At 41.6% G+C, this 10,431-nt stretch overlaps 1 protein-coding gene across 1 annotated transcript; it reads right to left on the reverse strand.

Moving 5' to 3' along the window:
* Window positions 1-3,580: 3,580 nt before the first annotated feature.
* LOC311030072 (inactive phospholipid phosphatase 7-like) lies at window positions 3,581-10,219 on the reverse strand. The gene is made up of 3 exons (XM_084035619.1): window positions 9,834-10,219; window positions 8,916-9,672; window positions 3,581-5,161 (listed from the first exon to the last, which is right to left on the reverse strand). Exons 2-3 carry the CDS (start codon window positions 9,406-9,408, stop codon window positions 4,773-4,775), a joined length of 882 nt encoding a protein of 293 aa, XP_083891745.1. The 5' UTR covers window positions 9,409-9,672; window positions 9,834-10,219; the 3' UTR covers window positions 3,581-4,772.
* Window positions 10,220-10,431: the final 212 nt, after the last annotated feature.

Below are 10,431 nucleotides of genomic sequence, written 5' to 3' on the forward strand. Positions count from 1 at the left end.
GTCGTTCACACAACACAGCAAGCGCCTTTTCTCCTTGATTTCAGCGCCTAGTCTTTAGCCTTTTATGAATAGATATTACATTAAAAAACTGTATAAAATAATAATATAGTCTGACATGGGATCAGAGTCCAGTGATTAGCTGATGAGGTATAACATAACTGTAGGTTCAGGGTCAACTTCTCCAGTGTTAACTTCTATCTATCTATAAATAAATATGAGAGATAATTTGTCTGTTACACCCATAAAGTAACTGCAATAAAGTTGAAATACATTAATTGTTATTCATATCTGGATTGGGATGGATTGGTAAATGGCCTGCATGTATATATTGCTTTTATCCAAGGGACTGTATAGTTTGCCTCTCATTCATCCATTCACAACTAAATCTCTGCGGCAATACAGCAGTACTGTAAATTATAAGGATGTGTGTGGAATATATTAAAAGATTATGTAAGGAAGGAAACGTAGGTCTTGACCCTTTTCATAATGAATCAAATGAGTTTAACAGGGAATCCAGCTATTCAGTGAGTATGTTTACATTCACAGTAGTGTCCCAGTAGTGAGTCATATCCTGGCATTGAGCTTCATCCAGTTGTGACTGACTCTACTGGTATGTCTGATCTCTTACAGAAAATTAGTTTTTCAATTACATTTTAATAATACACATTTATTCAACCCTTTTCTCCAAGTTCTAAAATAAGCTGCGCCTAAAAAAAATGTAAATACATGTGCTTCACTTCACAGAAAGTTAAATGGAAGATATACTAACCTTGCTGAAGGAGCTCTTCTATGTGATGTGTGAATTAACTCAGACTGTAGGACACAATTAAATAACAAAACAATTAAAGGGATTCAATAAGGAAATGAGCAAATAGATGCACATTAAAATAAGTAATACAATGTCAATGCGTTTAATAATTTTTCTCTCTGCACTATACATTTACGGTGTGTGTAGTATGAGTGATTTTCACAGGTCAAAGTCATATTAGATATGTTAAAAAATATATCTTTCTGCTGCTTTGAATCTTTAAGACAATAAAAACGATATATTTGCAGAGCATTGCCAATGCTCATAGTCAAGACAAGCAGATTCCTCTAGAGGGAGCACTTGCCTGCAAATATCTAAACTGATCCACTGCATGCTATTTTCAATGGAAAAAAGTCAGTCATGCAAATATTTAGTGCAAAAATGAATTAATACAAATGTTTATTAAAGCAGTTAACAGTGAGCCCACAAGATGTTTCTTGTGTAAAACGTAATTTACTCCACCAATGTGGCCAAAACCAATTTTTTTGTGAGTTCATTGCATTTGTATGCAGCTATTTTGCAGACTAGTGACACATGCTTTGCAATGGTAATCGTATTTTTTTTTATCAACTGAAGGAAAATTTCAAAAGTTGAGAAAATGCAAATGTCTCTGACGATTGTCAGAATACCCGTTTAGGGGTTATAACATGACCACAGCTACATACAGCATACACAAAGGTCAGTGGCACCTGGGAAGTTGTGGTGTCTAACGTTTTCTCAGAGCATGACACAAACAGGAGCATCAAGACACAACAGAAGGAAGTGTGGCGTCTATTGAGATGGTGCATGTGAACCCTGCAGAAACAGGCATGCAAGCACTATCAGCACCTACTCACAGGGATATTTTGGGTACATAATATGCAGGATTGTAAAGGCCTTGATTCTGATGCAAAATTAAACAAACCTGTGCTGCGAAAAAACTCATTTTTTCCCCCTTTTAGACAGGTAATCCCAATGAGACAGCGACTCCTTCTCAAAAGAGACCTTGTTCAGAAGCAACAGCCATACGACAAAGTTACAAACAGGCATGACATTTACACAAAAGACAACATAGAACAAGTGCACTGTTTACGTGACATATAAGTGGGCAGCAGTCCGAAGGTGGATTATAAATAAAGGTATATCAGTGCTTAGTTTTGGGCATGGATAATGATAATGATGAGTACAATGGTGTGTGTGTGTAAGGGGTTTATAACCAGTTATGAATATAAGAGGCTGCATCCAACAGGTGACGAGAATGAGCTGGAGCCGATCCCATTGGGCGAAGGCAGGATAAGTGGTTTTGTTCTTGCAGCCTTTTTATCCGAAGGTAGATTGAATAGAGGGTTTGCAGGGTGTAGAATGCGGTTGTGCAAAGTTCAGAAGTGAGGCGATTCATTTAGGCTGTATAATTGCAATATACCTTACAGTTATTGAGAAGGTGAGCACACTTTTTATTACCCCTCTGCAAAATTGTCACATTGCAACCTTTGCCACATTAAATCTCCTAAACTGTCTTCAAAAGAATCATCTTTTGCTAATTCTGTTTGTGTGGAAACGTAGTTCGGATTGGTGAGATTGATAAACAAGAACAATCATCCTTTGGAAATATGTCCATTATTTCTCAAAGCTCTATTACTGAAATCATATTGTACGATATTGCTTCAAGCTGTGTACAAACCAGACAACTTGAACTTTATCTGAATCTGATTTAGACATCGATCGGTGTTGGCAGCACTGTCAAAGGCAAAAAACTCTTGTGCTCCAAGATGGCTCTGTCTCGTCTGATGTCTAACCATGCAAACATAACAAGGTAACATAAGAATCTCTGATTGCTGAAACTCTTTCCCCTGTGACTGAGCCAGAGAGTATATTTAAAGTAGTTTCTGTTCCTGCTATTTGAGCGGTTTCAGAGCACACACCAGTGCATTGGCGTTGTTTCCTGTCAGATTTCTCTGTGGTAAGGGTTGTATGACAGGAAACCAGTGCCAAAGGCTGTGAAGACACACAGACTTAATGACTGCCAGAGATATTGTTGCATCAATACATTCCCATTTGCTCTCTCAGTCAAATGAAATGTTAAGTCTAAAATTAGTTTGTTTTTAATAGGGAACTGAGACTAAGATTTAAACACCGTTTTGGAAAAACACAGCTCTTTTTCAAGTAAATCCCTACTTTGCATTTTGCAGAGCTCTGGCCGTATAGTTGCACTGGAAATGCTGAGATTGCACATTTCTTTTTTTCACGTTGAAGTAATTCTTTTTCTGTGTAATAAGCATGCATTTATATGATTCCCCCATTAAGTGTACCATGGACAGAATGCCATGCCCGAGTTGTCTCATCACTAGGATTGTGCACCATGTGACGCATGCCATTGTAGAAGCAAACATAATTTGTTGCAGAAAGCCGTCTTATAAGTGGGCGGTTAAGCTTCCTATAGGATTCAACTGATTCATTAACATTCATCAAATAAGGTTTAATGGGGGTTTCCGTCACTCAAGACGGCGCACGGATTCACCCAAATTTCAATTTAAGGTATTTGCAAATCCTCATAAGAGTATTGCAGATGGAGAAAAGCTGCATGGCAACATCATACACCCACAAGATTCACCCTGAAAACGGATATAAAAACAAACTATTTGGACTATTATTGGCATTTTACTGTTCAAATGCAAAATGACTAAAAACGCGACGGCATCTACGTTTTACTGACAGCGCACCTCGTTTTATTAATGACTGAAAAAACAACTAAGTAAAAACATGATACAGATTGCTGTACAGAACTAAACAAACTAAAGTACACAACTTTATTTACACGCCAAACTGCAAAAAAAGGTCTACCACACACACATACACACAAAAGAAATCACCAGTAGTCATTCAAAGGTCCATAACAACAAATTAAGAAAAGAAAGGCATAATTTGTTAAAAAATGATATTTCAAACAGATATTTTTATGCCAACATTCATGCACACACACACACACACGCTTCAGTTGTTTTGTGGGGCACAGAATCAGCATCACTGACCATACATAAGCATCTGTTAGGCTGATGTGCAGACTGTAGCAGCCTCAAATTAAAGCGCTGAAGAGAAATCTGATTATGCCATAAAAAAAGTGAAACTCTTTAAAGTGTAAATGGCTTGCTGAAAGGAAATTATACTTGACCCTGTAAGAAAAATATTAAATTCTGTGCAAGTGTGGCATTTCGTATACACAAGCAGCTAAATTCAGTGGCATCAAAATAACTTCATATTTGATAAACATTCAGCAAGAAGAACAGAATCCCATCAGAGATATACAAACTTTATAGTCATGCCAACCGGGGACAAGGTGGAAAATCCAAACAACAATCAATTGATATATTCTAGTGTTACATCCAATATTGTAGCCTTCCACCGATCTATTCAGTGTCCCAGGTGGTTTAAGTATATCACTGTTTCAAAATAAAAGCATGGATATTCAAAACAAGTGAGAAAAGAGGAAGAGGTGGAAGGGAAGGTAAAGGGAAGTGAGATGGGAAAGAGGAAGAGGTATATCGACTCGAGAGGATTTGTTGAACAGAAAGAGGTTAAGTTATGGATGAATGGCGGCCGACCAGCTTTTATACTGCATGAGAATCACAAATCTAAAATAAAAGAAACTTCAAAAATCCTCCATATACATTATCACCAAATCATTGTGAGTTTGCATTTGACTTTCCTTTTATTAGTAGTATTAAATTGAAGTTAAGGACCAGTAGAGTTGGGATTTCGTAGATTTGACTGAAGATACTAAGATTTAGGAAGCATTATGGATGTCCTGCCTGTCTTGGCTGTTACATGCAAGCCAGCATCTGATTCCAAATATGAATGCTTCTCTGTTCACACCCTGCCGTAAGAACTTCAGACCCTTGCAACAAAAAAAATAACTTCATCAGACCGTAGTCCTTGACATTGCGAGGTTCGTGTATCAAATAAGCCCTGTGTGCTATATATCAAAAGCTCAGAAAAGGGGGCTCCAGCTGAGCGTGCCTATTGAAATCAGAGTCTGACAGGTGCTTGATGAGAGCCACGCCGACTCCATCAAGCTGAAGTGGAGCATGCCCAGCGCAAAGCCACACACCATATCAGTTAGGTGGTGCTTCCCCAGCAGCACCCGGGACATGCCCACCAGGAGGGCCCACAGCACCAACAGGATGCGGAGCGGCACGGCGAGGACCAGGTGGGACAGCAGGAACTTGGAGACCATGGCGGCACGGCTGGCGTGAGCGGCGGGGAAGGAGTAGATGTCCATTGCCACGCAGTCCATGAAGCCCGGCGTCATCTCCCAAGGTCCCCTGCGCTTCACCAGTCTCTGGACTCCAGCCACCGTCAAGATGTCAAGAAAGAGGGCTGTCACATAAAAACAAAAAAAAGGGGGAGTGAGGCCGAGATCAGTAAGAGGACATTTTAGCAGTGATTGTTTTCAATAAGAGAGAAGCGTTTTTACGTTGCTGAGCAGCTGTATCAGTATGAGCTTCACGTTTTTGTAGGAGTGCCGTGATTGCCTCAAATTAAAAAATTAAAAATCAATACAAAGCAGAAAAGCACTCAATGTCATTAGCATATTTCTCATCTGCTTGATACCTGTAGCTTTACGACTTTTCCAACCGTCGTTATCACGATCTGAACACAAAACAGCAGGCCTGGAGGCATGTTAGTGCGGTACTTGTTTTATTTGTTCTATTAGAGGTCGTGGTTTGTGCTAACATTCGCACTCATTAAGCTCTTTCAGTGGTTGCCTAGCAATAACAGAAAAAGAAGCAGCAAACTGAAATAAAATGCTCTGTCTGATCCGACAACAACATGGCAGTGTGGTTCCTTTCCATCAAAGAACACCAATAGTTTCCCTGTAGCACCACCATGATATTCACTTTTTAAGTCAGATGTGATTCAACTATTAACCTTGATGTTTGGTGTAGACCACTTTTATAACTTTGTAACATCAGCAGGTCCACAACTTCGTAAACGTTCATTTCTGACTAATTGCTTGCAAAACGACAATTTGCAAATGATAAAATGCTAACATGCTAACATGCTTACGTAAGGTGTGAACATTATACCTTCTAAATATCAGCATGTTAGCATACTGTAGTTAGCATTTAGCTCTAAGAACCTTTGTGCCAATAACCTAGTAGATGCTTAGTCCTGATACATCTGTAAACAAAGGACAGAACTATACTGCTACGAGTAATATACAATAATTAACATCTAAGAGTAACAAACTGCTTCAGTGCATTTTATATAATTAGTGATTCTAAGCAGAAATCAACTATAGTACATATGAAAGCAGATATCTGGGTGACCAAGAATAACTGATAAGGCATACAATACTGAGAAGCATTTGCTTTGAGTCTGCATACCGGACATATGCAGAGGCCTTTTATAGCTCCGCAGCAGTCCCCAAAAATATCCCTCCCATTGCCATCTACAACTTTAGTTCACGTCAGCCATCCTCACACACGCTCTGCCAGCCACGCGCTAAATAACTGTCAGTTGTCTGACATATTCGTGATGCCGCCCTAATTCTCATTCCAGTCACCGACTCGCTGTCCTAACGGGGCCATTATTCTAAACTTCTGTCCCAGCTCCTTAAAGGCAGGCTAGTGAGGTGGAAAAAAAATCTAAACGCAGAAGGGGAGATGAAAAGAGAGGTGGGCAGGCTTGTAAAAAACCAAAGTAGTGTGAGTGAGGACTTTGCTGCAGGGGCCAGGCGAGTGAGCCAAGACACGAGGCACCTTCAGGTGACTAAATGAACAGTGATGACTTGGTTTGTCGGAGTAGGAACGTGAATGTGTGTGTTCAGCGTTCTTGGCTGCAGTCAGCACGGTGTATTAACATGTTTGAGGTCAGCCACCCAGTCAGTACGGCACGCCGTTATTGATCACACGGATGCTGTTTTGAGCAGCCAAAACACTTTCCGTCAGTGAGTCAGATTTACTGTTCGAGGGGAAACGGTAGAAACAGGATGGAAACTCCATCTTCAAAGAGTGCAACAGGTGTGGGCAGAAAGTCAGGCTGCCATAGTTCTGATTGCATTGTGAGGAAATACCACAATAAAATACCACGATACTTCTTGTTTTACTCACACAGCCCAGCTATGACAAGTGCTAGAACAACACGTTTTGCTGTGCTTCTTTGCAAATTCAGCAGTCCGTCACTGATTCTAATTGACTCATTCAGGCCAGAAAATAATAATTAAAAAAAGATATGCCATATCGGGACCAATCTATAACCCTTACTAAAGGCTGATCTTGCTCTTCAAATGTACTTTTACAAGATTGTTCAGCTGAAGATGATTTTAAATATGTTTTATTCCTTTTAGCCCTGTTTTGGTCTCCACCAACTCCTATGCAAAATATCTGTCTCTTTAGCATCTAAATGCTCCACTATGTTCACAAGCAAGTTATTTGTTTGTCGTCCGGTGCTCAGCAGGTAGCACAAAGTGGGTTTAGAGCTTTTTTCGCTAAAGACAGTTGCCTGCTGAGCTGATAAAAGCGGTGAGAGTGAAGTGAAACGAGTCAAAACAGGCTGCAGAGCTCTGCAGAGCTGACCGGTACTGCAGAGTCAGCTGAAAATTATCTGTGGTCTTCTATTACTGTGGTTTTGCAGATTTTTTTTTGCAAATAGAAAGTCAGGAGCTGCACACAGGTAAGCCACTCAGAATATAATGCTAACCTCTGTTCCATTGAGCATAGTGAAGAAGACAGATGTGTGATGTCATCTTCCATGCAGGCCTCAAATACAGTGCAGGGAAGTGAGCATTTGAATGAATGTTAAAAAGGGATTGTGCGTGATATGAAATAAACATGGACTGGGAGAAAGAAGTACAGTTACACAGAAGAAGAAACCTGAAAACACCAAAACAGAGCTACACCTCATGTGATAAGGATGGGAATGTCAAGTTCCTCTTCAGGAGTCTCTTCTACTCAGTGGTTGTAGTAGTTTGTAGAGAGACCCTGTCAATTCAAAATATTTCTGCACTGCACAGTTCTTACGCTCATGGCAGTGGACAGAATTAAACCAAAGCTGACAGGCCAGTCTTGGTTGATTATTTTCCTGTTAGGTGAAAACAAAACAGAGGTTCAGTCATCGTTAATATGTTGTTTCCCACTGTTCAGCATGTCTGTAGATTTTCTCCTGATGGAGCTCAATAGACTCAAAATGATCCGGGGCCGACAAATAATAAACAAGCATTTGGGGCTGACCAATGTCCCAAACACAATACAACAGTGTCCTAAATCCAGAGATTTACTGGCTTCCAATCAGAGCTCAATGACGCCACAGCCAAGAGATTTGCGCTGTTTTTTTGGTCAATAATCAGTGTTTGTGCCCAGACTGTAAAATCCATTCAGAAAAATGTGATCTCATCATAAACGATGTAGCACATACAGGAAGTCAACATAATGTCGTGAGCCATTGTGCAATCTGACGGGAATATATGCACTGCACATTTGCATATATTTGTAATTTGGAGTCATTCATGGCTGTATGAGGTTCTGCCGTCACATTATAACTCATAATGCATCAACATTTCCATGCAGTGTCAAAAAAAGATTAACATGAAGCACGTTTATGATGATTAAGATTCATAAAGGTATTGCACTACTAGAAAAACTGCTATATTAAAAACATCCCTTTAATATGTAATGTGAACTTTACTGAACAGAAGTGACACACGTTGGCATTCTGTCTTTTTCTTCTGAAAGTTTGAATTTGTTTATCTTCTTCTTTACTTTGTCGCTGAGGGACAATCAGCACAAAACGAATAGTTTGTCAACCATAAACATAATTTACAATACAATACATTTTGTATCATAAAGTGTGAGTTTTAAAACACAAGCTGGTACCACTTTCAAACAAGCCATACCTTATGAAGTATTCATATAATTACTTTATTAATGGTTGATAAACATTAATCATGTAATTTACAACCCCTGATGTATTTGACTGTTTGGCTGAAACTTTTCATACAGTGGAGAATGACGCTGACTGTGATTTCACAAGGGGAAAGAAAACAACAGAAAAGCGAAAAAGGGAAACTGTGAGCGCATGCGCGGTGCATTCTGGGTACTGAAGTTGCACGGTGTGATGTGTGGCAATTTACCAAGCAGCAGGTTGACGAGGACCTCTTGCCCGGCCAGAGTGTTACTCCTCGTGAGACACACGATCGTGCCAATGATCCACGTGATGCCGTGGCCCGTGAGCGCCAGCAGGCTGACCATGGAGCGGCAGCCCCCCCAGGAGGACGACGTGTTGGCGCACACCCCCATGCGCTTGGACAGACAGATGTCGATGGCTAGGAGGGAGTTCATCGCTATCCCTTTGAACGAAGGGTTCAGCAGCATGCAGTCTTCCTCTGGCATCTTGCTGGGCTCCCTCCGGTCCTTGCTGCCGCTGTCGGTAGACTCCTCGCTCGGTTGGCTTGTTTGGTGCTTGATCTGAGGCGGTCGCCTGGCGCCGCCTCGGCCCTCCGCGGGGCCGCCACCTCCAGCGCTGCCGCCGCGGATCGGGGGCTGGTTCAGGGAGATGAACTCGGGTCTGCTCAGGACGCTGTTTCTCTCCCGCGCCCTGGACCTCACATTGGAACTCGAGGGCATGTTTTGGATTGGGCCGGGTCCTCCTCAGTGGGTGCAACAACCAGGTTGTCAATCTCCGGAGGACAATTCAAGTGGTGCGAGTTCACCACGCCAGTGAAACGTCCCAGAATAAACCCCCACCCCTGAACAAGTCCTCCCCTCCGCTGGCCTTAATAGATATATTTAGACCTGCTGGAATGTGCGATGGCCATGCTGTTTATACTCATGCAAGCTGGGAGAGTCCATTGAATGGCATCCGCCTCAGCCAATCCGGTGGAACCCGATCTACAGCATGGAGATAAAATAACATCATGAGCATCTTGTTTCGCCACAGCATGATGACACAGAGCGCCTCGGCTAACAGCTGCTCGACGGTGTGCGGAGCAAAACAAGCTCAGTGAAAGAAAGGTGCAAGAAATACGCAACACACACGGTGCTCATCTTACCGAGCGAAGGGCGAATCTGAAACGCATCACCCTAAATCCGCCCCGCAGCCTTCCATCACACCTCTGGGGTCCTGGCAGCGAGGAATAGGGGGATCTTAAAATAAACCGACGCAGGCAAAAAATGCTGAAGCGGTTTAACCGTCCGCCGATATCGTCAACAAAGAGGGGCAGCCCCGGACGGTGCAGCGGTCGCTACTTCCGGATTTGACGTAATTTACGCACAACGCCGATTCCGGCTCCGCAGTGCGCTCTGCTGTGGAGCGGAGTTCTCCAAGGTGCTTAAACAGACCGCAGCAGGACGGAGGAGCCGCCTGGCAAGACGTCAGCTTCACGGAGACGGAGGGAGGATCGTCAACGTGCTGCTGCCACGCTGATAAACAAAAGAATAATACACATGAAAAATACACGAAGAAATATATATAAATTAATATGTATTTTGGTTGTTTTGTGGAGAGAATGACCTACAATAAAGGAATCCATGCAAAGAAAAAAGTCACACCACATAATAAAAACATATCAGTCAGACTATATTGATCATTTATTACTTACAACAATATCCAACCTTCCCCTGAAAGCTGAAAGACAAATCAAATTAAAT

Source organism: Eutrigla gurnardus (assembly GCF_963514095.1).
Source record: "Eutrigla gurnardus genome assembly, chromosome: 19".
Taxonomy (NCBI): Eukaryota; Metazoa; Chordata; class Actinopteri; order Perciformes; family Triglidae; genus Eutrigla; species Eutrigla gurnardus.

Excerpts from the sequence above, each read along its gene's own strand:
- LOC311030072 (XM_084035619.1), bottom strand. The coding sequence starts at position 9,408 with ATGCCCTCGAGTTCCAATGTGAGGTCCAGGGCGCGGGAGAGAAACAGC. Across the intron at positions 5,162-8,915 it reads CCTCGTCAACCTGCTGCTTG|CCCTCTTTCTTGACATCTTG; the intron begins GTAAATTGCCAC and ends TTTATGTGACAG.